Genomic DNA, 26,669 nt, shown 5'->3' with positions numbered 1-26,669 from the left:
AGCACATCACAGCAGCACAGCACTTCTTTCCTGGTGGGTGTGGACGTGTTTCACCATAAGGCCGGCATTTATTTAATTCTAGAAGGCAGCCTCAAAGAGTTCTCTTGATTAGCCAAGTGAATTTTCATCCCAGCATCATAACACAACTTAGTTTCACATTTCAGTGGGAGATAACTAATGAATTCGATCACATGAACCACAGCCTTGTCTAACTCAATGAAACTATGAGCAGTGCCATGTAGGGCCACCCAAGATAGCCGGGTCATGGTGGAGAGTTCTGGCAAAACGTGGTTCACTGGAGAAGGGAATGGCAAACCCTTCAGTATTGCCTTGAGAGCCCCATGAACAGTATGAAAAGGCAAAAGATAGGACACTGAAAGATGAACTCCCCAGGTCAGTAGGTGCCCAATATGCTACTGGAGATCAGTGGAGAAATAACACCAGAAAGAATGACGAGCCGGAGGCAAAGCAAAAACACCACCCAGCTGTGGATGTGACTGGTGATGGAAGTACAGTCCAGTGCTGTAAAGAATGATATTGCATAGGAACCTGGATGTTAGGTCTGTGAATCAAGGTAAATTGGAAGTGGTCAATAGGAGATGGCAAGACTGAACATTGACATTTTAGGAATCAGCAAACTAAGATATACTGGAATGGGCGAATTGAACTCAGATGACCATTATTATCTACTATTGTGGGCAAGAGTCCCCTAGAAGAAATGGAGTAGCCATCATAGTCAACAAAAGTGTCTGAGTGCAATACTTGGATGCCATCTCAAAAATGACAGAATGATCTCTGTTCATTTCCAAGGCAAACCATTCAATATCACATTAATCCAAGTCTATGATGCTACCCATAGTAATGCTGAAGAAGCTGAATTTGAATGGGTCTATGAAAACCTACTAGACCTTCTAGAACTAACACCCAAGAAAGATGTCCTTTTAATTATAGGGGACTAGAATGCAAAAGTAGGAAGTGAAGAAATACTAGGAGTAACAGGCAAATTAGTCATTGGAGTACAGAATGAAGCAGGGCAAAGGCTCATAGAGTTTTGCCAAGAGAAAGCACTGGTCATAGCAAACACCCTGTACCAACAGTAGAAGAGAAGACTACACGTGGACATCACCACATGGTCAACACTGAAATCAGACTGATGATATTCTTAGCAGCCAAAGGTGGAGAGAAACTCTAACAGTCAGCAAAAACAAGACCAGGAGCTGACTGTGGCTCAGATCATAAACCCCTTATTGCCAAATTCAGACTGAAGTTGAAGAAAGTGGGGAAAACCACTAGACCATTCAGGTATGACCCAACTCAAATCCCTCACTATTATACAGTGGAAGTGACAAATAGATTTAAGGAATTGGATCTGATAGACAGAGTGTCTGATGAACTATGGACTAAGGTGGTTCGTGACATTGTACAGGCGGCAATGATCAAGACAATCCCCATGAAAAAGAAATGCAAAATGGCTGTCTGAGGAGGGCTACAAATAGCTGAGAAAAGAGAGAAGCGACAGGCAAAGGAGAAAAGGAAGGATATACCTATCTGAATGCAGAGTCTTAAAGAACAGCAAGGAGAAATAAGAAAGCCTTCCTCAGTAATCACTGTAAAGAAATAGAGGAAAACAATTAAATGGTGGAAGACTAGAGATCTCTTCAAGAAAATTAGAGGCACCAAGGGAATTATTCATACAACAATGGGCACAATAAAGGACAGAAATGGTATGGACCTAATGGAAACAGAAGATATTAAAGAGGTGGCAAGAATACACAGAAGAACTGTACAAAAAGATCTTCATGACCCAGATAATCACGATGGTGTGATCCCTCACCTGGAGCCAGACATCCTGGAATGGGAAGTCAAGTGGGCCTTAGGAAGCATCACTACGAACAAAGCTAGTGGAGGTGATGGAATTCCAGTTGAGCTATTTCAAGTCTTGAACGATGATGCTGTTGAAGTGCTGGACTCAATATGCCAGCGAAGTTGGGAAACTCAGCAGTGGCCACAGGACTGGAAAAGATCAGCTTTCATTCCAATCCCAAAGAAAGACAATGCCAAAGAATGCTCAAACTATGGCACAATTGCACTCTTCTCACACGCTAGTAAAGTAATACTCAAAATCCTCCAAGCCAGGCTTGAGCAATACATGAACTGTGAACTTCCAGATGTTCAAGCTGGATTTAGAAAAGGCAGAGGAACCAGAGATCAAATTGCCAACATTTGTTGGATCAACGAAAAAGTAAGAGAATTCCTGAAAAACATCCAACTTTTGTTGTGGGTCACAACAAACTCTGGAAAATTCTGAAAGAGATGAGAATAGCAGACCACCTGACCTGCCTCTTGAGAAATCTGTCTGCAGAACAGCAAGCAACAGTTAGAACTGGACATGGAATAACAGACTGTTCCAAATCGGGAAAGGAGTACATCAAGGCTACATATTGTACCCTACTTTTTTAACTTATATTCCGAGTATATCATGAGAAATGCTGGAGTGGATGAAGCACAAGTTTTAATCAAGATTGTTGGGACAAATATCAATAACCTCAGATATGAAGATGCATATGGCATCTGGCATATCACAGAAAGTGAAGAACTAAAGAGCCTCTTGATGAAAGTGAAAGAGGAGAGTGATAAAGTTGGCTTAAAACTCAGCATTCAGAAAACTAAGATCATGGTAATCCGGTCCCATCAGTTCATGGCAAACAGATGGGGAAACAGTGAAAGAGTGGCAGACTTTATTTTGGGGGTCTCCAAATTCACTGGATATGGAGATTGCAGCCATGAAATTAAAAGATGCTTAATCCTTGGCAGGAAAGTTATGACCAGCCTAGACAGCATATTTAAAATCAGAGACATTATTTTGCCAATAAAGGTCTGTCTAGTCAAAGCCATGTTTTTTTCTAGTAGTCACGTATGGATGTGAGAGTTGGACCATAAAGAAAGCTGACTGCTGAAGAATTGATGCTTTTGTATTGTGGTGTTGGAGAAGACTCTTTAGAGTCCTTGGACTGCAAGGAGATCCAGCCAGTCCATCCTAAAAGAGATCAGTCCTCAATATTCATTGAAACCACTGACTCTGAAGCTGAAACTCCAAACCTCTGACCATCTGATGCAAGGAACCGACTCATTGGAAAATCCTCTGATGCTGGGAAAGATTGAAGGCAGGAGGAGAAGGAGACGACAGAGGATGAGATGGTTGGATGGCATCACTGACTCAATGGACATGAGTCTGAGTAAACTCTGGGAGTTGGTGGTGGACAGGGAGGACTGGCGTGCTGCAGTCCATGGGATCTCAAAGAATTGGACATGACAGAGTCACTGAACTGAACTGAATCATGTGTAACCAGCAGATCAGGTGTACATGTGACAATCTGGAGGTGAAACAGGCATCTGAAACTGGAGGGACAGTCTGGAAGGACTGAAGGATGTGATGCTATTTACAGGCGGACAGTGTCAACATTGAGTTGGACTGAGCTGAGTTGAATTCTGAGATGCACTGCTGGTGTCTTAGAATTGGTTGTGCGTGATGTAGTCGAACTGACAGACGCATTGGAATTGGGCCCCAAATCATCTATATTCATTTTCTTGTACTAAATCTGGAAACCCAGGGTCGTTTAACCTAACAGCACTTCGTGTGGCCCCTCCCAACACCCAGCCTTACAACTGTCTTTAAACCCTTCAAGTGAAACTTGTGGGGACTGGCCACCACTAGTCATGGCTGCTCTAGAACATGCATCCAAGCAGGGGAAGTGTTGGGTCCTCATGTAAGAACAAGCTCGGCTAGCCGTATGAAGCTGCTTTCCTCTCCAGTGTGTGGGCCAACTTACATTTCAACAACCACTGCTCCACACTTTCCCAGCAGTTGGGGTTTTGAGAGACTAATAGGTGGCTACTTGGAGCACATATAGGCATACCCTATTAGTGCAGGGTCCTGGCTGCAGTGATGTGGGGCAGCTTTCCATTCTTTGACGGTCTCCTTATACATTGTCCTCGATGAATATCCTGCTCATTTGGGCCCATTTCTGTATATTTCTTTGACCTTAGGCATTTTAGAAACTCCTATTTTGGCTACTGTTACTTTGATGGTTATCTGTATCATCAGCATCTTCTACCTGATGTCTTTCAATTCCGCACTCCCAGGGGTGTCTGTTATGAAGAGTTCTTCATTTTAATACAGCTCGGGATCTCCGCGTCTCTCTTAGAGATGGTGTTCTTCCTGTGCTGTTCGGGAATCCTGCCCCACCACAGCTCATGGGGATACCTGCCGCAGTATCTTGCAGCAGCTCTGCTGTTTGTCTCTCTAAATAGGTCTCAGCCCATCTGCACTTGGTTTTGGTTCCCATATGAGCTAGGGGTGCAGTTTCATTTGACTGGCTTCAGATCCCCTGTCACCCACAGAGTGATTGTGACACCTATCTCTGTCACTTCTTTCTATCACCTTTGCTATTACACATGACGCTTCCTGTGGTTGGAGTTTATTTCTATGTCCCCTATTCTGTTCCACTGGTCTACTGGTCTATCTCTCTTTCAGTCCAAAAGTTTTGTTGTACTAAGCTGTAATATACCCTGGAGAAGAGAATGGCAACCCAACCCAGTGTTCTTGCCTGGACACTCCCATGGACCGAGGAGTCTTGTGGGCTACAGTCCATGGGGTGGCTAAGAGTCAGACACGACTGAGCGACTAAGCAAGCAGGCAGGCTGTAATGTATCTTCACAACTTGCAGAGCCAGGCCTCACACGTTGTTCTTTTCAAGGTACCCTTGCCATCCTTGAAATGTCTGCTTCCTTATAAAGTTTCCAGTGGGGTTACTGAGTTCCACAGATGTCCACTTGGGATGTGGTGACATACGTTTGGATTCTGCACATTATTTTGAGTAAAATAGATATTTATATTCTTTTTTCAAATCCCGAATGTGGTGTATTTTCCCATTTATTTGTATCTTTAATGTCCTTCAAGACAGATTTATAATTTTCTCCACTGAGGTTTGTATATCCTTTTGTTGTATACCTTTCTAAACGTTAGATCGATTCCAGGTATATCCTAATTTCTGATGCAACTGTCAATGGCTCTCATACTGTTTTCTATTACTGTGATATGAGAAAGTAATTGATCTTTTTTGGCCGAGTTGCAAGGCTTGTGGGACCTTGGTTCCCTTACCAGGGATCAAATTCCCATCCCTTGCCTTAGAAGGCAGATGCTTGATCACTGGACCACAGGGAAGTCTGCAAAGGATTTTTCAAATTGGAATTTGTCTCAAGTCATTGTGCTCTCTTGTTAAACCTCTAAATGGATCTGTATAAACTTTTGGATTTTTCAACATGCAGAACTGTTATGAACATAAATCTGTCTTTTTTCCTTTCAATTGTTACACCTTTTACCGATATTTAATGACTTGCTAGGGTGGAACCTATCCTACTCTATTAACTATGATGTTTCCTAAAGACACCCTTCATCTTTTTAGGGAGTTTCTCTTTCATTTCCAATGCACTGTGAATTTTATCACAAAGGCATTTGCAATCATCCAGTGTTCATTGTTTTCATCTCTGGAGATTTAATCAGTAAATCAGGGACAGTAGCCACACTAGAAGCCACACTATGTATTGTATATTTCCACAGAGGAGATGTAACATAAGTAATTGATTATGCAGGTGTTGAAAGACCAGTGGAGCCTGTCAAGCAGGGAACACTCTCTTAGCTTTGGACCACTCTAATCTAAGCCCTCAGCTTGATGTTTTTCAAATCTTTTACATACATAGACATTATATTCTCTCTGAGATTCGGGTATAACATTGTGTCCGGTTCAGGAGTACAATGTAATGATTTAATATATGTACATATTGAAAAATGATCACCAAATGTGCCTAATTAACATTTATATCGATAAGGCTAAAAATAGACCTTTTTGTGATGAGAAATTTTAAGATCTAATCTTTTGGCAACTTTCAAATATACAGTACAGTTGTGTTAACTGTATTAGTGTCCCTAAACATGTTAAATATAGTCACCATGAAGTACATTACATGTCCATGACTTATTTATTTTATTCCCGGAAATGTGTACCTTCTGACCACTTTTGCCAATTTTGCCATAGACTCCACTCTCTACCTGTGAGGACCACCAGTTATTTCTCTTTATCTATGACTTTATGTTGCTTGTTTATTTTTCAGTTTCACCTACCTGTGAGATCATACAGTATTCTTCTTCCCCTGTCTAATGTACTTCATTACCCTAATGCCCTCGCGTACCATCCATGTATTGTAAAGGCAGGATTTCCTTCTCTTTTATAGCTGAAGAATGATCACGAGTATGCACACACCGCAGTCTCTTTACTCATTCTCTCATCATTGGATATGGAAGTTGTTTCCATGTCTACAGTAATGTACATAGCGCTTCCATGAACATGGGGTGCATGTATCTTTTCAAATTGCCACTTTCATTTTCTTGAAAGGCCCCAAAGTGAAAGTGCCTGAGGCTCTATTTTTAGTTTAGAGGAACCTGCAGCGTTCCCCATAGTGGCTGCACCAACTCACACTCCCGCCAGCAGGGCCCAGGGCTTCCCTTCCCCCACGTGCTCACCAGCACCGCTTGTTTCCTGTCCTCTGACCGTCCCAGCTTGACATTTGCTGGACACCAGCCGCTGTGAAGGTGTGCTGCACAGCCCTGTGGCTCCTGGCCTTCTCCAGTGCCTGCTTGTCCAGCAATGTTCCCGCAACAGGTGAGGAATGAAGGCGAGAGCTCCTCTCCTCTTGTTCACCTGGACCCTGGGCAGGGCCAGTCCAGGGTTCGGTGGAGCCTGACATTGACTCAAGCGTTTGGATCCCTCCTTAGGCAAAAACAAAAACAAAAACCAGTGTCACTGAATACAATACAGACATGGCTCCCAAATACAAAATGTGACCCCCAGGTCTCCGGTGCGGCCCTGAAGTGTTTTCAGGGACTGAGAACAAAGAGCAAATGAACAAAGAAGCTGCCATATCTCTTATCAATCAGTAAATTCCAAGAACTCGTGAATCTGTGAGCCAGGAACTGTGGATGGAGGCCAAATACATATTTCCTAAAAGTCTCACTATCACAGGCACATCACATCTGAGTTTCTTTTGAATGAGAAATATACGTAATCAATCACAAAACATAAAATGCTGAAAACCAAAAGGTAAGACATATATTGCAGACTATTTTCCTTTCGTCCTTTTCTTTTACAACCATGACCGAGGGCTTGTAGGGTCTTAGTTCCCAGACCAGGGATTGAAGCTGGGCCAGAGGCAGTGAGAGTGCAGAGTGCTAAGCACTGGGCCACCATACCACTTTTCTCAGAAGTCAGGCACACCTATCACACCTGCATAACACCTGTTCCCCATACTTTTGGTCTGATCCTCTTTGATTGCCTCGTTTTGGGAGAATAATCATGTATATTAATTAATATGAACAGTCTACTCATAAAGTGTTAGTTAGCTGTGTTTGACTCTTTGTGATCCCATGGACTGTAGCCTGTAAGAGCCCTCTGTCCATGGAATTCTCCCAGCAAGGATACTGGAGTGGGTTGCCATTCCCTTCTCCAGGGGATCTTCCTGACCCAGGAATCGAACCTTGGTCTTCACACTGAGGGCAGATTCTTTACCATCTGAGCTAGCAGGGAAGCCCATTATACGAGGAAGTGAGATTAATTATATTATATCTAAAATAGAATAGAAAGAAGATGCAGTATTTCCACTGGCACGATTGACGGACATTTCCTTTCGTTTCTGTAGTTTAAAAAAGTAAAAAATATATTAATATTTCTATCTAACTATAAAAGAAACTTTCCATCAGTCCCATGGCTTCTTCCTGAAAGTGTCTAAAATGTTTATGATCATAGTCAAACTTGTGAAACTTAAAGAATTTTTTCCCGAAAGGGCAGCAAGTTCACAGGTTTTTTCCATACATGACTTAAGCCTTCCTGTGGCTTTGAAAAGAAGGCCATCCAGAGTGAGGGGTCATGAACTGTGTTTCTGTGTGAGGTCTGGACTTTGGGGTCCCAGCTGAATGGGCAAAGTTCTTCCTTTACCACCCCACTTTGCGTGGGCCTGTGTCCAGGTCGGCTGGTCCCACAGACCCTCAGATCCATGAAGACGCACAGCCCGTGTGCCCTGTTCTGGAAACCCTTCTGGGCAAAGGAGCTTTTCACACTCAGCTTTTCTTCCTGGGTTCCACCATCCACCGTGTGTGAGTCTTCCTGCCCAAGTCTGAATGGTTTTGAGAAATCTTTCAGTGTTCTTTTCCGGAAAGTCCAGTGTTTCTGTGTTGCAGGGTTGGTCCCACCCGATGACCAGGGCTGGACCCTGTTTCTCTTTTCTGGTTGTGCCGGCTGCTGGGGGATCCCACCATGGACCTGAGCATCACTGGACGGGTAATCATGTCAGAGCCACGTGCAGTGAATCCTCTCGGCCTCTGGGGGCCTCAGGACCCTGGCTGCGGCATGGGGTGTGGGGTGGAGGGGTGGGACCTTCTGCCTCCTCAGGGCCGCCCCTCCTCCATGGCCTGGGGCGTCCAAGTTCCCCTTCTGTGCTTGGCCAAGGCCCTGTCTCCGTCACCCTCTGGCTTCCTGTTGGGGCTTCCTCGTTCCCTCCCCACATTTGGGGCGCTTCCCTCCCCCGCAGAGGGACCTGAACTGGCTCTGTGCTGGCGGATGCCGACATGGTGCCCTTGCTGCTGCTGCTGCCCCTGCTGTGCGGGGGTGAGTGGGGGAGGGGTGGGGAACAGGGCTCCCGGCTGGAGGAAGGGGTCAAGCATGGGGAGGGGCTGGAGCTGCAGTTGAGCCTCTGTGTCCCCCAGGGGCCCTGCAGGAGTTTCCAGGGTACGAGCTCCGAGTGCAGGAATCAGTGGTGGTACAGGCGTGCATGGACGTCCGAGTGCCCTGCTCCTTCTCCTATCCCTGGCCTCCGAGATATCCGCCGTATTCCTCTGCCGAACCCTTCATCTACTGGTTCCGGGAAGGAGACCGCCAATCCGATGATGCTGTGGCCACAAACGACCGAACAAAACAAGTGAAGTCAGAGACCCGGGGCCGATTCCGCCTCCTTGGGGACCCCAGCAACAACAACTGCTCCCTGAGCATCCAAGAGGCCAGGCTGAGCGACTCAGGAATCTACTACTTGCGAGTGGAGAGAGGACGTAATTTGAAGTACAATTACAGAGCGAAGAAGCTGAATTTGCAGGTGACAGGTGTGACAGGGGCCCCAGGAGAGGACCCTGGCCCAGGGAGACTCCGCTATTAGAAGGGGAGCAGGGTATAGGAGCCCTCCCTGCTCCAGGTCTTGGGGTTTGAGAGTTCAGGAGAAACACAGAACTGGGAATGAGTTGTGACCCTGACTCTCTGGGTCCCCACAGCCCTGCGTCCAGGCATCTCCTTCTGTCTCCTCATCTCCCTTTCTCCAGAGAAACCCGACATCCAGTTCCTGGAGCCTCTGGAGTCTGGCCGCCGCACACCTCTGACCTGCAGCCTGTCGCTGGTCTGTGATTGGCCACACCCTCTCCTGTTCTCCTGGGCGGGAGATGCCCTTGATGCCATGAACCCAGACACCCTCCACTCCTCGGCGCTCACCCTCACCCCGAGGCCCCAGGACCACGGCACCAACCTCACCTGTCGGGTGACACTCCAGGGAGCGCAGGTGACCCTGGAGAGAACCGTCCAGCTCAACGTCTCCTGTGAGCGTGGAGGGGTGGTGGGGTCCCTGAGGGCGGTGGGGTGTGTGTGTGTGTGTGTGTGTGTGTGTGTGTGAGTGTGTAGAGAGAAGGCCAGCCCACTCTTCTATGGGTCTGCGCCCTGGGAGCTGAGGTGGGGAGTGGCCGTGAAGGACAGCCCCCCCTTCCTGGTTCCCTCCTGGGGTGCTGGTCAGTTTCCACCCCACTCCTCCCTCTGCACAAGCCCATGTCTTTCTGCCCCAGATGCCCCGAGGAACCTCCGCATCAGCCTCTCCTTCAGAAACATCACAGGTAGGACAGGACCTCTCCTCTCCAGGGCTGGGTCCTGCTCCTGGGACCGCCTCCAGGGGGTGGCAGGGGAGTGGGCTTGAATGTGATCAGATATGGGAAGAGCAAGGAGAAAATCCCCACCCCACCCCACCTCCCATGCACTAGACCACACACACATGCAGTACACACATAGACTCACACAGGCACACACACAGAATACATACACATAAACATTCACTGAGACACGCACAGAAACGCCCATACACACAGGCGCACACACATCACATCACACATGTACACATATACACAGAGTTATAGCCACAGCACAGGCACCCACCATGCACACATACACTCATGGACATATACATGTGCACTCATGCACACATACCCACAGGCACACACACATACACCCCACACATTTACACACGCACACACCCTGTTCAAGGCCCATTTCCTTCACCATGTTCTATTATGTGGCTTTCTTCCACAAAAGCCTCCTGAGTCCCATCTCCTGCTTCCTTCACTGAATCAACATCTCAAGCCTTAGGCTCTGGGTTTTCTTTCCACCAAACAGCCCAGGTCTGTCCCACTGAGACACCAAGCCTCCCCTGAAGATACCAGGCCCAGACACATTCGCTCAGCCTGCTTAGGGTGGGAAGGTCCAGCCCTGGGACCACACAGAACCCAGCTGGCTGGCCTGGGGAGGAGACAGTGAGGCCAGGAGATCCTGGGAAGGAGGGAGGAGGAGACCTCAGCCTTCCCCAGCTCTCCCGCTGTGCTTTCCCCCAAAGCCCTCAAGATTCTGCAGAACACCGCCTCTATTCTCATCTCAGAGGGCCAGGCGCTGCAGCTGCTGTGTGTTGCTGACAGCAACCCCCCTGCACAACTGAGCTGGTTCCAAGTGTCTCCCACCCTGGAGGCTGCCCCCATCTCCAGCACCGGGGTCCTGGAGCTGCGGTATTCAGAAACTACAGAAGCAGAGCTCAGCTGCCGGGCTCAGAACCCGCTGGGCTCCCAAAATTCCTCCCTGAGCCTCTTTGTGTTCTGTGAGTGTGGGGTCCCCTGGAGAAGGACATCGGGGTTCCAGGGAGGGGAGGGGTGCCCCTGATCCCTCCCATCTCTCCCCACAGCCCCCCCACAGCTGCTGGGCCCCTCCTGCTCCCAGGAGGACGAGGGTCTGCACTGCAGCTGCTCCTCCCAAGCTCAGCCGGCCCCCTCCCTGCGCTGGCGGCTGGGCGAAGGGCTGCTGGAGGGGAACTTCAGCAATGCCTCCTTCAAGGTCACCTCCAGCTCTGCTGGGCCCTGGGCCAACAGCTCCCTGAGCCTCCACGAAGGGCTCAGCTCCGGCCTCAGCCTCAGCTGCGAGGCTCTGAACATCCATGGGGCCCGGAGCGGGTCTGTCCTGCTGCTGCCAGGTCAGGAGTCTGTTGGGGGGAAGAGGCTTAGAGGGGCAGGAGTTATGATCCTAGAAGATGATACTTGGCGGGGAGAGGGGCTGGGGTCAGGGCAGAAGGTGCTTTTTAGGACAGGAGGCTCCTTCTCAGGCCTGAAGAGGCTCTCCAGAAAGTTCTGCAAGGAGGCGGGAGGGCAAGAGACTGAATCTTGGGAGCGTGATCATCCCCTGGCCGTCTTCCCTGCAGGGAAGCCTGCATTCCTGGTCGCTGGGGCTCTTGGAGGCGCTGGCGCCATGGCCCTGCTGTGCCTGTTCTTGTGCCTCCTTTTCTTTTTCATGTAAGTCTGTGTTCTTGGGGACGTATAGGGAGGCGTGTGGCAGGGAGTGTGGAAAGAGGTCCCTTAATCCCAGAAATGCGGAGAAGTGTAGATTAGGTTCAGAGTTGGGTAACAGCCTTAGCAAGATGTAATTCCCATGCATTAAGGTGTACAGTTCATTGGCTTTTAGTCTATTCAGAGCTGCGTGTCTTTGACAGTGATTTTGACAGAATTTTTGCATTAGCCCCAAATGAAAGAGAAACCAAAAGGTAATCCACACCCGTGATCATCCCCTCCGTTCCACCCTCTGCCCTAGGCAACCGCCAGGCTGTTTCCCATCTGTCTAGAGTTGTCTGTTCTGGACATTTCAAATAAGGGCAATCATAAAATATGCAGTCCCAGGTGACTGACTTCTCTCACTTTGTGTGATGTTTTGAAGGTTCATGCATGGCAGTCCTTCACTCCTGTTTTTTAAAAAAATTAATTCATTAATTTTTGGCCGTGCTGGGTCTTGGTTGTAGTACACAGGCTTCTCATTGCCGTGGCTTCTCTGATTGCAAAGCGCAGGCTCTAAGGTGTGCGGGCTTCCAGAATTGCAGCTCGAGGGCTCTAGAGCACAGGCTCAGAAGCTGTGGCGCACAGGCTTAGTTGCTCAGAGCCACGTGGATCTTCCCGGACCAGGGATCGAACCTGTGTCCTTTGCACTGGCAGGCAGATTCTCATCCCCTCTGCCACCAGAGATGTCTCCGTCATTCTTTTTTATTTCCAAACAATGTTCCCTCGGATGAATGGAGCACATTCTACTCATCTGTTCATCCACTGATGGACATTTGGGTTGTTTTGGCCACCATGTGTCAATAATAATGACATTCATGCACAAGTTTGTAAGTTGAGTCTCTAGTGATAGAAATTCAGTCTTGGCCAAAGTCCTGGTCATCCAAGAAGATGAAGCGCTTACTTCCGTGTCAGGAAGGCCTCTGGGTCCACTGTTTCAGGGTCTGGATGCCCGAGCCATCGTATTGGGGGTGGTGGGGGGCAGCTTGCCCACCTTTGTCTGAGCCGCCCTGACTGCAGCACACCGGTTTCTTCTCTTAGACTGAAATCCCGCAGAAAGCAGGCAGCCATGAGACCAGAGGGTGTGGAGGATGAAGACCCGGTCATGGGTACTGTCGCCTGGGTGAGTGATGCGGGCGTCTTCTCCAGCCATGGGGGCCCCAGGCGTGTCCATTTGGCAGACTCAGGCTAAGCCCGTCAGTAGTTCCTGCTCCTGCCTGCTCCCCCAGGCAGACACCTGGGAGCTGGCTCCCCTTGCGTTCTTCCCCTTCATCTCCCAGGCCCAATGGTGCTCTGCTGACCACTGAGCCTGTTCACTTCTTTACTGGATACAGGCTGCCAGAACTATCTCCCCCTGAACCAGTACTTTCCAGCCATTCTGGAGTCTCAAAGCTGTTGCTCCCTTTGCTTAGAGAATCAAGTCATAATCGTTGGTCTGATATATGATGTCCTTCCTGGGGTCTCTCCTGACGGCTGCTCCAGCCACTGGTCCTGCCCTAGGGTCCAGCTACACTGGCCTTCTCCCTGTGTCCAGAGAGATCTATTCCCTTTGAATAGACAGACCCTATGACCTTTGAATATACAGTTACTTCTACCTGAACTAGGCTTCCTTGGTAGTTCAGATGGTAAAGAATCCACCTGCAATGCAGGAGACCTGGGTTCAACCCCTGGGTTGGGAAGATATCCTGGAGAAGAGAATGGCTACCCACTCTGTATTCTGGCCTGGAGAATCCCACGGACTATACACTCCACGGGGTTGCCAAGAGTCAGACACGACTGAGCAACTTTCCCTTCACTACTTGAGCTGCCCTCCCTTTCGCAGATCAACCATCCACTTTGCTGCCTCCTTCCAGCTGCAAGGTCAGCATCTCTTACTCTGGGAACCTTTGTCTTCTCCCTTCCTTCTCTCCATCCACTGAGTCCTGTGTCCATCCCCGACACAGGGTTACATCACACAACATCACTGCGTTGATCTGTCTCTACCTTCTCATCGTATAAGTAAAGTCCTTGAGAACGAGGGCTGTAATTTTCTCTCACACCATCCCTGTCCAGCAAGACCCCTGTTCCCTTTTTAAAAATTGAGCTTGTGTTGCCCTAAATGGATTTATCCAAAATGCTTTGTTCATCACCGAGCTAGTATCAATGGAACAAGCAGTATTGACTTTTACTTACTCATCGTTACACATGATATGATAAACACATGTAAACCCACCATCCAATCTGAGACTTAAAACACCGATATAACTTTCATCTACCCTTCCACTCTGACCCGCCCCCAGTAACCACTGCTTTGAATCTTTTGTTGCTGGTTTTACCACATATATGTTTACCCAAAATATACACTCTTTAGTTTAATTGCTTCTGAACCTTCCAAGGGTGTCATGTGCCAGGTACGCTTCTTGGACTTGCCTTGTAGATACCGTCTTATATAGCAAAGATTCACTCATGTTTTTGCACAAAGTTGCAGTTTCCCATTGTCAATGATGCATTTTACGATTATGTCTATTATCTAAGCTCCTATTGATGGACATTGGAGTTGTTTCCTGGTGTTGCAATTACAAACATTCCTTATTCGTGTCTCATTGTATTCACATGCAAGAGTTTTCCTTTAGCATTGCTTAGGAATTTAATTACTAGGTCATAGGGTCTGTAAAGTTCCTATTTAGAAGATCATGACAAATATTTTCCAAAGCAACTGTGTTCACTCATATTCTCATCTATGCCTTTCAGATTCTGTTGATCTATAATCTCTCCAACACTTGGTTTCCTCAATTTTTTTTTTTCAGTCATGTCACGTTCTCACTATGGTGTTGATTTGCATTTCCTTGGTTACCAATGAAGATGAAAATCTCTCTACAGCTTCAGTGGCATATGAACATCTTTTCCATAAAACGCCTGGTCCCATTGACAGCCCATTTTCCTACTGAATGTTTGACCTTTTCTGATTAAATTTGAGAGCTTTATACATGTTTATGCTTTTTAATAGATTATATATATCGTAAATATTTTCTCCCAGTGAGTAGCTTGTACTTTACCTTTTTAAAGGTGACGTTTGATGATAAGTTCTTAATTGTAATAAGAACTTTGGGGTTTAAGAAATTCTTTCCCATCTTAAGATGTAGAAAGATATTCAAGGATAGTTTCTACTAAAAGTTTTCTGTTTTCCTTTTGCCATTTAAAGACTTCATCCATGGGAAGTTGATTTTTCTGTGTGGTGTAGTGTTGCCCTATATATATTCCTTCTTTTTTTGCAAAATAGTCCTTCACTTCCTCCCCTGAGGATGGGCCATTCATCAAAATTCCACACGTGGGTGGTCCTCTTTCTGTGACCTCTTCTATTCCAATGATCAATTTTAGTGTCCTTGAGTCAGAACTGTGTCTACATTCAACAGTCTATAAGCTCAAAATAAGTCCTGGTATCTGATAGAGCAAGTTCTCCTCCAGATTCTTCTTTCAAGGTTGTCTTGTCTATTCTTGGACCTCTGCTGTTCTATTTAAATGTTAAAATCAGTATGTCAAGTTCCCCAAAACACTCCTGTTGGAGTTTTGATTGGAATTGCATTGAACCTATAGGTCAATCCAGGAAGAATGTATTTGTTTGTGAATTCAAGTCTTCTAATCCAAGAGAATAGATTAACTCTATTCATTTAAGTCTTTAAAAAAAAATGTTTTCAAGAAAGATGGAGAATTCCTTCACACAGGTCTTGGTTATCTTTTGCTATTCTAGTTACTCTATAACAATAACTAGTATTAAAAAAAATTTTTTCTTCCTAAATACTAGTTATTTCTACTACTGTACATGCATTTTTCTGATTGCTCATTGCTATATGCAGAATGAAAAATAATTCTTTTTAAGTGTGAAGGTTTATTTTGTAATTTAAAAAAAATCTCAAATTGGTCTTGAGTGTCATTTAGATTCTTGTTGCTTGGGTAGCTGGAAAATTCTTATATCTTACTTGTAACCCTGCTGAACCATCCTTTTTCAGATAAAGATACCATCTGAAAAATTTGTGATATTCTTGCTTTTAATTGTCATGGCTTGTATGGATAGTCTTCATCAGGCTAAGGAAGTTCTTTTCTATCACTAAATAACTTTAAGTTTATATCATACATCTCAGTTGAACTTTTCAGATATATCCACTGATATGATTTTCCCTATAATCTGTTACCAGTGGTGAGTGAAACGGTTCAACATTTTTTATTTTGAAACTAGCATTCCTGAGAAAAGATGAAATTGTTCACAGTGAGTGTTTTTTTGTTCTTTTTCTAAAACTCTAGTAGATTCAGTTTGTTAATATTTTGTTGAGCACTTCTGCATCTGTATGCCAGAGTAAAATGAAGTGTAGCCATGAAGTGTCTTCCTTTCTCCTCTTGTTTTCTTCTTTGGGTATCAAGATAACATTGAGGAATTGTAGAATCTTCCCATTTTTACTATTAATATTATCTGAAAGAGAGTATATAAAATTGAAGTGATCTGCTTCTTGAATGATTAATAAGTATTACTCGTATAGGCCGCCTGGGTCTGCCCTTATCTTTATATGTGGTTTTTCTAACTCAGTCATTTTGTGTGTCCATTAACACACAGTGTGTTACAGATAACAGTTTAGAGATAACAGTTTGTTCATTTCATCTAAGTTTGATAATTTGTTGACAAAAGGTTATGAGTAGTATTCTCTTAATTGCATATTGTTTAATTAGGATTAATTCCCCTTTGGGGGCTTCCCTGGTGACTCAGGTGGTAAAGAATCCGCCTGTGACGCAGGAGACTGGGGTTTGATCCCTGGGTCGGGAAGATTCAATGGCAACCCACTCCAGTATTCCTGCCAGGAAAATCCCATGGACAGAGGAGCCTGGTATGGCTACACTTCATAGTACTCTGGCAAAAGAGTTTGTCAGACAGAACTTAGCAACTAAGCAACAACAACTTAGCTTATTAATACATAGCACCCTTCTTTCATGGTAAAAGTATTTATGGATAAATGTCTCTCAGAACACCACTTTAATTTCACCTCACACATTTTGAAATGTGTTATTTTAATACCATTCAGTTCTAAACACTGCGAAAACCTATTGTGATTTTTTGGGGGAATCTTAAATTATTGGGGGTTTTAAAAAATTCAAATATAGGGACTTCCCTGGTGGTCCATTGGCTAAGACTCTGAGCTCCCAATGAAGGGGGCCCAGGTTCGATCTTTGGTCAGGGAACTAGATCCCACATGCTGCAGCTAAGACCCAGTGCAGCCACATAAATAAATTTTTAAAAAAATATTAATAAAAAAATCCAAATGTATGGGGATTTTAAAACATCTTTCCATCCTTAAATTCTAACTAAATTGAGTTTTGTCAGAGCACATTGTTTTGATGATACCTACTTTTTAACTTTGTTGAGACTTTATCTGTGACTTGGTTATGTGAAGAATTTCTGTAAATAGTTCCTATATGCTTAAGAAGTATGTATATTTTTCTATTTCATAAATTCCAACTAAGGTCAATAGGCCAGTGTGTGTTCATTGTATTGTTCAAATCCAAATCTTTACTAATAGGTCTTCCTAAACTATCATTATCTGAACTCTTATGATAGTTTACTTGTCAATTTTCCCCTGGAGTTCAATCAAATATATTTCTTACAGATGATGTACTTTTAAATTAAAAGTGTATAGGATCGTATCTTCTCACGTTTAACCACAACTTGTGGTTGTCTCTGTTCCTAGTGATACTTTTTGTTTCAAATCTATTTGGTTAGATCTTAAGATAGACACACCACTTTGTCATTGGTTGGTTAGATATCTGGTATTTTTCCATCCTTTCCTCTCCCCACCCACCTCTAACTTTTTTTTTTTTTTAATGCTTTAGCAATGATTCTTTTGAATAGTATGTTTTGTTTTTTCTTAATTTTATTTATGATTTTTGGCTGTGCTGGGTCTTCGCTCTGCACAAGCTTTTCTCTGGCTGTGGCCAGCAAGGGCTACTCTCTAGCTGTGTACACAGGCTTCTCATTGCAATGGCTTCTCTTGTTGTGAATCTCGGCCTCTAGAGCACAGGCTCAGTACTTCCGGTGCAAGGGTTTATTTGCCACGAGGCATGTGGGATCTTCCTGGACTCAGGGATCGAACCTGTGTCTCCTACATTGGCAGGCAGATTCTTTACCACTGAGCCACCAGGGAAGCCCTATAACCAGGTATTTGAAAATCCAACTTGACATCCTGTGTCAAGTTCACGCTATTTGTATTTATTGTATTTATTGTTCTTGATATACGTGGACTTCTTTGTGCTATTTTCTCTTCTCCTTTTGCTTGGTTCCATTTTTTTCAACATTTCATTTTCTCCTCTCTTATTAAAAAAAAAGTGACAGCTCTGTCTTACACCTAACAAAAAAGAACTCGAGTGCTTTTATATCTTTTGGTGTCCCCTCCATCCACCTTCTACGGCCACGCTGGTTCTTTCTCTAGATCTCCAGTTTTTATTCTGCATAATTATGAACACACTCAACATTTTTCTATTCTCTGGTCATTAAGAAAAAAATACACAGCTACACATTTCACTGAGGTGATCTGATCACCTTTGTATCTTATATTCACTGCGTGTGGTTTCTTAGTTTTCTTATTTTTATTTGCATTCTTTGTATTTGAGTTCTTTCTCCTAATGTGTTTTTAACTTGGTATTTCCTATATCGAGACTTGTATCTGAAATATTTTTATGCCCCCACAATTGAATTTCATTTGGTAGGCTCTCAATTCCAGGATCAAGGTGATTTCCTTTGGATACTCTGAACACTTGCTTCACTGTTTCTTGTACCTGGTATCCCTGTTAGAGGTCTCAAGTCTCACACAGTGGCAGGTAATCCAGTCATTCTCCCTGGAAACATTTGCATGTTTCTCCTTGGTTTTGACAGTCTTGAGATGAACTGTACTTTATTTGGTTGTGGGCTTTTCCTTGTGTTTGCGAGGTACTTTGTGCTGACATGGTTCACTTTTTCTGTAATTCTGACAATTTTATCTCCACTATTTTTGTCCAAACATCTCTTCCGCTTTTGGTTTCATTTTTATCTCATCTGGGGACTATTGGGACTTCCCTGGTGGTTCAGTGGTTAAGACTCCATGCTCCCAGTGTAGAGACACAGGTCTGCTCTCTGGCCACGGAACTAAGATCCCACATGCCGGGGGTGTGGCCCCCCGAGAAAGCATGTCATCTGGGGACTATTATCATCTGAATGTTGAGATTTTCTATTTCCTTCATCATTCATAACTTTTATTTTCATGTGTTCTGGTCTTCATCCTCCCCTGCTTCCTTCTATGGGAGACTTCAAAGGTTTTTCCAGCTCCCTGATGCACTTGAATTGTATTCATTCTGTTCTGCATCCCACCATTGGGTTCTTCCTATTTTTATATCTCAGACCTCATATTTCCATGTTTTACAGAACTGCACACACATTTCCTTTTTATGTAACTTACATGATTACATAACTTCTGGTTCTACATTTTATGTACATAATTACTGATGTGTATAATTTTCTTTTCCAGTCTTCCTGAGATATATTGGACATACAGCATTGTATAAGTTTAAGGTGTACAGAATAATGAATTGATTTACATACATCATGAAATGACTAGCCTAATAAGATTAGTGAACATCCATCATCTCCTATAAATAAAAAATTAAAGAAATAGAAAAAAAATATTTTCCTTGGGATGAGAACAGTTAGGATTTACTCTGAATAACTTCCATATATAACATACAGCAGAGTTAATTCTAATGATTATGTTCTACATTATCTCTCTAATACTTATTTATCTTAAAACTGGAAGTTTGTACCTTTTGACCACCTTGATTCAGTTTCCCCATCCCCACCTTCTGCCTCTGGTAACCACAAATCTGATCTCTTTTTCTGAGGGTTTGCTTGTTTCTTCGTTTTTGAAGTATAAGTGATTCGATATTTCTGTTTCAAAAATGATCATCACGCTGTCTAGTTACAATATGTCACCATTCTGAGATAGTACATCGTTGCTGAGTGACTGTTTTTTTTTTTTTATTTGGAGGATAATTGCTTTACAATGTTGTATTGGTTTCTGCCATTTAACAATGTAAGTCAGCCACAAGTGTACATGTGTCCCCTCCCTCTTCAACCTCCCTCCCGCCCCTCTAGGTTGTCTCAGAGCACCAGGTTGAGCTCCCTGTGTTATACAACAACTTCCCACTTGCTATCTAGTTTACCTATGAGAATACAGAGAGAGAACAGACTCGTGTTGGACACTGCTGGCAAAGGAGAGGATGGGAGAGATTGAGAAAGTAGCGTAATTTCTTATTCTCACCTTTATGATGTAACGTCAGCACTTACTCCTCTTGGTGCATTTATCATGCTTAGTTTTAAACTCTTGATCAAAGTGTTCTAATACTTGTATTTTGAAGGTACATGATGTTCCCAGCCTCCTTTGGTTGGTTTTTCTTCCAGGACATTTACACTTTGCAGGTGCTCAGTCCTCTGACCTGGTGGGGGGCGCATATTCCCCAGGGATGTTAGCTTTTTGGTCTGGACTGTTGACTGGGTGAAGGTGAAGGGCAGATGCTGGCCTGTGTTGGCTCAAAGGAGTGATGGGGGCCAGTCGCAGGGTGGAGTGCTCCGGGCACCGCAACCACTCTCCACCAGTCTCACTTCCTGCCCCCCACCCCCACCGCCGAAAAAGCAGTGTAAGTCACCCCTTTGCCTTCCAACCTCAGGGAGAAGGAGCTTTGGATTTTGATCCAAAATCTCTGGATTTTGATCCACAAGACTCTGCAGTTTGGAAAGAAGAAAGGGAGGACAAGAGTCCCAAAGGCCAGTGAGGCTCCACGGCATCTCTCCTTCTCTTCACCCCAGGGAGCCTTCGGTGCTCATCCACCATTTACCTCTGGACACATGCACATTACCGTCTTGTCCATGCTCTCTGAATTCTGCAGGCAATGATTGTCCTAAGGCGAGGGTGGAGGAGAGAAAGGAGCAGAATTCAAGCACATCTGAGGGAACCTGTTCTTCCTCCCGTCATCAAGCCAGCTTCCCTAGCCCTGGGCTGTAGCATGTCACCTCCCCAGCCCCATGTGTTCAAATTAGCTTTTACTTCCCCCCAGGAACCTCAGGGTGATTAATCAATCGACAATTGATTATAAAATTTTGTCATCCCATAGTTCCGTCTATAGTTTTTGATTGTTGGATCTTGGTGAACAGAGCCAGTGGTATGTGTGAATTCACTACCTGACAGGAACCCTGATAGAGCTTTGTTTTCCCCATTAGGTTGTTGTTGTTGTTGTTGTACAGCCACTAAGTCGTGTCAGACTCTTTACGACCCCGTGGACCGCAGCACCCCATGGACTGTCCTCCACTATCTCCCGGACTTTGCTCAAATTCATGTCCATTGAGCCAGTGGTGTTATCTAACCATCTCATCCTCTCTCCCTACTTCTCCTTTTACCTTCAATCTTTTGCAGCATCAGGGTTTTTTTTCCTGATAAGTCGACTCTCTCAACTTTTCTGTAACTTTGATACTGTAGGCAGAATAGTAAAGCAATGAGCTGCATAGTCCCTGGAGCTCATCCTCCTGTGTCCAAGTCCTGGACTCAACCACTTCCAAGCTGTGTGACCTTGGACAAGTTAGTTAACCTCTCTGCTTCTTTATTTTCTCTTCTGGAAAGGAGGCCATTGCTATGCTGGTACCTGTTTCATTGGGTTGCTACAAGAAGTGCTTAGAAATATGCCTAGGTCATGGGAAATTGCTAACAACTCTTACCTAATGTCACTATACCCCTCTCTAATAAGGAACTGGGCATGCAAGCAGGTTTTTCGGGCTGTTTCGCTTCCTCATATATCCTCATTTGAAAGAACAGCACTTAATGGCACCTAGCTCATAACCAGCACTCAGCAAGAGGTGTTGGATGAAGGAATGAACTTAGTGCTTTCTCCTGTTTATTCATCTGAGCTGCATCTGGTCTTATGCATGCTCAGTCACCTGATCGTGTCTGATTCTTTGCAACCCCATGGACTGCAGCCCACCAGGCTCTTCTGCCCATGGGATTTCCAGGCAAGAATACTGGAGTGGGTTGCCACTTCCTCCTGCAGGGGACCTTCCTGACCAGGGATGGAATCTGCATCTTGCACTGGCAGGTGGATTCTTTACTACTAGCATGACCTGGGACGCCCATGTTGTCTTATGAGGATAAATTCAACCCCCTCTTAATATATGGTAAGGCTATTTAGACACATGGTCTTATTTCTCCCTCTTCGGCTACAGAAGGGTCAATACACCTAGCTGTTTTGTGATTTCATCCTGCTCATGCAATATGGACAGCTCTGTCTAGATATGCTATTTTTTTTTCTGAGGTTGTGAAACTGGTTTTTCCTAACCTGGAATTCTTTTTCTTTTCTTTTTGAGCTACTATTTGAAGGCTAATGTTGCTTTTGACACACTCGTCTATAGCATGATGGTGTGTGTGGACAGACTTGGAGAAAAGAGAATGGCATACTAGTGTCTGGGTACCCTCTTTTCTTGGAGACTTGGGTCTTGCTTTATTTTCATTTTTGTTTTATGGGACCCAGGTCCAAGAACCAGAATTGCCATCTCTTCTGGTTTCTGCATAAACTAGTTCATAAGTCACACCAGAGTTAGAATTTAGCTGTGTTTACTTGTCTCTAATCCAGTCTTCCTGGCCAACTGCAAGCTGCCTGAGGTCAGGGTCTATGTCTGTTTTCTCACACTGCTCATTTGGCCTCTCACCCCAGGACTTGGTACAGGGTACACTGTCAAGAAAACAGCAGGCCTGGGTTTGAATCCTGGCTCTGCCATCCACTCGAGGAGTGACCTTGGGCAAGTTACTTCACCTCTCCCCCACCTCAATTTTCCTACCTGTAAAATGGGAATAATAAGAATATCACTCCTACTGGGTTTCTGTGAAGGTTAAGTAGGATTCATAAGCCTGCAATACAGCCCAGTCAATCTTGACAAAATTATAAATGAATGAGTGAATATTTGAGTTCACAGGAAGCATGTGAGAAATAAGATGAATGAATAAACGTCCCATCTGCTGAACTTTCCTTTGGGGCTCATGCCTGCTTACTCCTTCTCTGACTCCTTTTTCTCCCTTTTCCTCAGGGTTCCAGGCAAAAGCCTTGCCCAGACAGCCCCCCTGACCAGATGGTGCTGTCCCCTGCAGAGGACGCCCCACCCCCAGGGGAACAGGAAGAGCTCCATTATGCCTCCCTCAACTTTCATGAGATGACATCTCGGGAGCCTCAAGACCAGGAGGCCACCAGCACCGAGTACTCTGAGATCAAAACGAGCCAATGAGGACTCATCCAGACCTTGGCCCCAGCTGGGGGAACCACAGCATCTATGGGGACAAGGAGAGGTCAGGGACTAGTTGATGAAGCCTTGATGGCAATATTTAACTCCTGTATGAGTGTCCCCAGGTAGAGCAGAAAGTAGACAGGTGATGGGATTAGAGAAACAGGGTCACAGGCAGGTTCCAGCACTTCCTAAAGCATTGTCATCAAGCAATTCAGTCCACCTCTCTGTGTCTCGGTTTTCTGTTCTGTAAATCAGAGATCATGTGTCTTACCTCCAAGTTGGTGCACATTAAAGAAAGAACATATAAAAGAAAAAAAAAATAAAGGGGGAAAACCTCAAAGGAAGAAAAGGAAGAACATATTATAACCAATGAACAGAGGTCCCATCACATGGCGTGTGCCTAGTGTCCAGTTCCTCTTCCTGAACAGAAAGGTCCATCCATCAAGTTCTTCTGAGGGTGACTAGTGTTGACTTGAAACAAGTGGACAGCCAGCTATTTCCCAGCAAAGATGAGTTTAATTTGGCATTAGCCCAGAATTGCAGCTTGGGGTCTGCAACCATGGAGAGCCATGTGCAAATTCCAATTGAAGGAGGGAAGGAGACCGCTTTTATAGAGGAGCGAAGGAAGTTGAGGGCTAGAGGAAACAGTGAGTCCATGGCTTTTGATTGGCTGAGTCCTTGCCAGGAAGGAAGGAGTCTTCGTTCTTCCTGTTGGGCTCTGGTATCATCACTGCCAGTGAGAGCGCCCCCTTCTGGACTCTAATTGAGGCTTCAGTTTATTCATTTTTTACACCAGGAATAGAGGACAGAGTGGCAACTTATTGATGTCATTCTCCATCCCGAAACTCTTTGGAGTCTCCCCAGGGAAAGACTAGCCCCTCAGCCTGGCATTCGGTTCATAATACAGCATCTTATAATCTCTCTGGGGTTATCTCCTTGCCTTACTTTTATCTGTCCATTCTTCCAGTATATTTCTTCACCCGCTGACATCCAGTCCCTTCGTTATTTCATTTATATCCCCTAAAGGGATCTTTCCAACAGCCAGAGAGCTGACCTCGACTCTCCTGAACAAACCTATCCCCTCTTAGCACCACACTAAAACTGTCTATAGAGAGCTGGACTATAAAGAAAGTTGAGCACCAAAGAATTGATACTTTTGAACTGTGGTATTGGAGAAGACTCTTGAGAGTCCCTTGGACTGCAAGGAGATCCAACCAGTCCATCCTAAAGGAGATCAGTCCTAGGTGTTCATTGGAAGGACTGAAGCTGAAGCTGAAACTCCAATACTTTGGCCACCTGATGTGAAGAACTGACTCGTTGGAAAAGACCATGATGCTGGAAAAGATTGAAGGCAGGAAGAGGAGGGATGAGATAGTTGGACGGCATCACCAACTCGATGGACATGAGTTTGAGCAAGCTCCGGGTGTTGGTGACAGGGAAGCCTGGCGTGCTGCAGTCCATGGGGTCGCAAAGAGTTGGACACTACTGAGCAACTGAACTGACTGACTGACTGTTGACCTCACTGCTATCTACTCACCAACCCTCTCCTCTTGGCCCATTCTTCCTTATGCCTTCCAGGCTGGTTCATACAAATGTCTTTGCAATTTGAGATCTCTTTCCTGGAGGTCATGCTGCCTGGCTTTTATCTGTTTCCACCATCTCATTCTTCAAACCTGAGCTCATGGACAGATTTGGATTGAGAGTATGAGCTCTTATCCTCCCTCCTCTAAAATTGAATTAATTAATTTTTAAAGGCACTAATGCAAAAATAGTATTTCACCAACACCTGTGTAGTGTGAGTGCCTAACAATAAGCTTAAGCTTTTTTTTGATGTAAATGCCTGACATTAAACTTTTGATTGCCCAGGCATCCATTTCAGAGGCATCCAGCTCAAATAATTCATCTCAAATAAACATATTGACAGCTATGACTTTAAAGAGCCAGGTGGCCCCACCCATGAAGTTCCCTTTTAAGGCTTTTATTTTTTTTGATGGGGACAATTTTAAAAATCTTTATTGAATTTGTTACAACATTGCTTCTGTATTATATTTTGGTTTTTGGACACAAAGCATATGGGATCTTAGCTTCCTAGCCAGAGATTGAACACACACACACACACACACACACACACACACACACATACACCAACCTGCATTGGAAGGAGAAGCCTTAACCACGGGACTGCCAGAGAAGTCCCTGAAGTTCCCATTTAGAAAGCTCTGGGTGAATTAGATAACTGACTCTTGTGTGACCCTGTTTTTCCCTTCTTACACTCTAATTCCAGTTCCTATGTTTTAAATTTGCCGATAAAAGTGAACCAACGATACCCCAGGGATCCCACCGTGTACCCCAATAAAGGCAGAGCTGAGGATCCATGCTCTCTCCCACCTCCTTCACCTGGCCTTCAGGTGTGCTATGTATCCTCCAGGACCTGTGAGCAGTAAGCCTTGCTTTTTTCAAAGTTTCTTGATAGTTTTTGCTGAAGTGTATCTTGCAGTCATAATAAGAACAGGGGCCAGCCCATCTACAACACTGGCTCTGGTCGAGGAATCTTTTTAGGCGCTGGCCCCAAGGGCTCCCCTGGTAGCTTAGCTGGTAAAGAATCTGCCTGCAATGCGGGAGACCTGGGTTCCATCAAGGCTGTATATTGTCACCCTGTTTATTTAACTTCTATGCAGAGTACATCATGAGAAATGCTGGGCTGGAAGAAGCACAAGCTGGAATCAAAATTGCCAGGAGAAATATCAATAACCTCAGATATGTAGATGACACCACCTTTATGGCAGAAAGTGAAGAACTAAAGAGCCTCTTGATGAAAGTGAAAGAGGAGAGTGAAAAAGTTGGCTTAAAGCTCAACATTCAGAAAACGAAGATCATGGCATCTGGTCCCATCACTTCATGGCAAGTAGATGGGGAAACAGTGGCTGACTTTGATTTTTCAAAATCACTGCAGATGGTGATTGCAGCCATGAAATTAAAAGATGCTTACTCCTTCGAAGGAAAGTTATTACCAACCTAGACAGCATATTAAAAAGCAGAGACATTACTTTGCCAACAAAGGTCCATCTAGTCAAGGCTATGGTTTTTCCGGTGGTCATGTATGGATGTAAGAGTTGGACTATAAAGAAAGCTGAGCACAGAAAAATTGATGCTTTTGAACTGTGGTGTTGGAGAAGACTCTTGAGAGTCCCTTGGACTGCAAGGAGATCCAACCAGTCCATTCTAAAAATGGTCAGTCCTGGTGTTCATTGGAAGGACTGATGTTGAAGCTGAAACTCCAGTACTTTGGCCACCTGATGCGAAGAGCAGACTCATTTGAAAAGACCCTGATGGTGGGAAAGATTGAAGGCAGGAGGAGAAGGGGACGACAGAGGATGAGATGGCTGGATGGCATCGCTGACTCGATGGACATGGGTTTGGGTGGACTCTGGGAGTTGGTAATGGACAGGGAGGCTTGGCATGCTGCAGTTCATGGGGTCGCAAAGAGTTGGACACGACTGAGTGACTGAACTGAACTGGGTTCGATCCCTGAGTTTGGAAGATCTGGAGAAGGGAAAGGCTACCCACTCCAGTATTCTGGCCTGGAGAATTCCATGGACTGTATAGACCGTGGGGTCGCAGAGAACTGGACACGACTGG

General features: G+C 44.9%; 1 protein-coding gene across 2 annotated transcripts; it reads left to right on the top strand.

The window, feature by feature from the left end:
• The first annotated feature begins 8,638 nt into the window (after positions 1 to 8,638).
• SIGLEC5 (sialic acid binding Ig like lectin 5) lies at positions 8,639 to 23,951 on the top strand. 2 transcript variants are annotated; one of them, XM_060398819.1, is made up of 9 exons: positions 8,639 to 8,717; positions 8,816 to 9,205; positions 9,419 to 9,688; positions 9,929 to 9,976; positions 10,789 to 11,001; positions 11,086 to 11,370; positions 11,500 to 11,686; positions 12,761 to 12,842; positions 22,836 to 23,951. In XM_060398819.1, exons 1-9 carry the CDS (start codon positions 8,678 to 8,680, stop codon positions 23,028 to 23,030), a joined length of 1,710 nt encoding a protein of 569 aa, XP_060254802.1. In that variant the 5' UTR covers positions 8,639 to 8,677; the 3' UTR covers positions 23,031 to 23,951. The 2 variants fall into 2 exon arrangements, with proteins under 2 accessions (XP_060254802.1, XP_027833285.2); XM_027977484.3 differs by having other exon boundaries at positions 10,747 to 11,001; positions 11,596 to 11,686.
• The last annotated feature ends 2,718 nt before the right edge of the window (positions 23,952 to 26,669 follow it).

The sequence above is a fragment of the Ovis aries genome, chromosome 14 (genome assembly GCF_016772045.2).
Source record: "Ovis aries strain OAR_USU_Benz2616 breed Rambouillet chromosome 14, ARS-UI_Ramb_v3.0, whole genome shotgun sequence".
Classification (NCBI taxonomy): Eukaryota; Metazoa; Chordata; class Mammalia; order Artiodactyla; family Bovidae; genus Ovis; species Ovis aries.
Note: the sequence above shows the minus strand (reverse complement) of the source record. Positions and strands in the feature narration are given on the sequence as shown.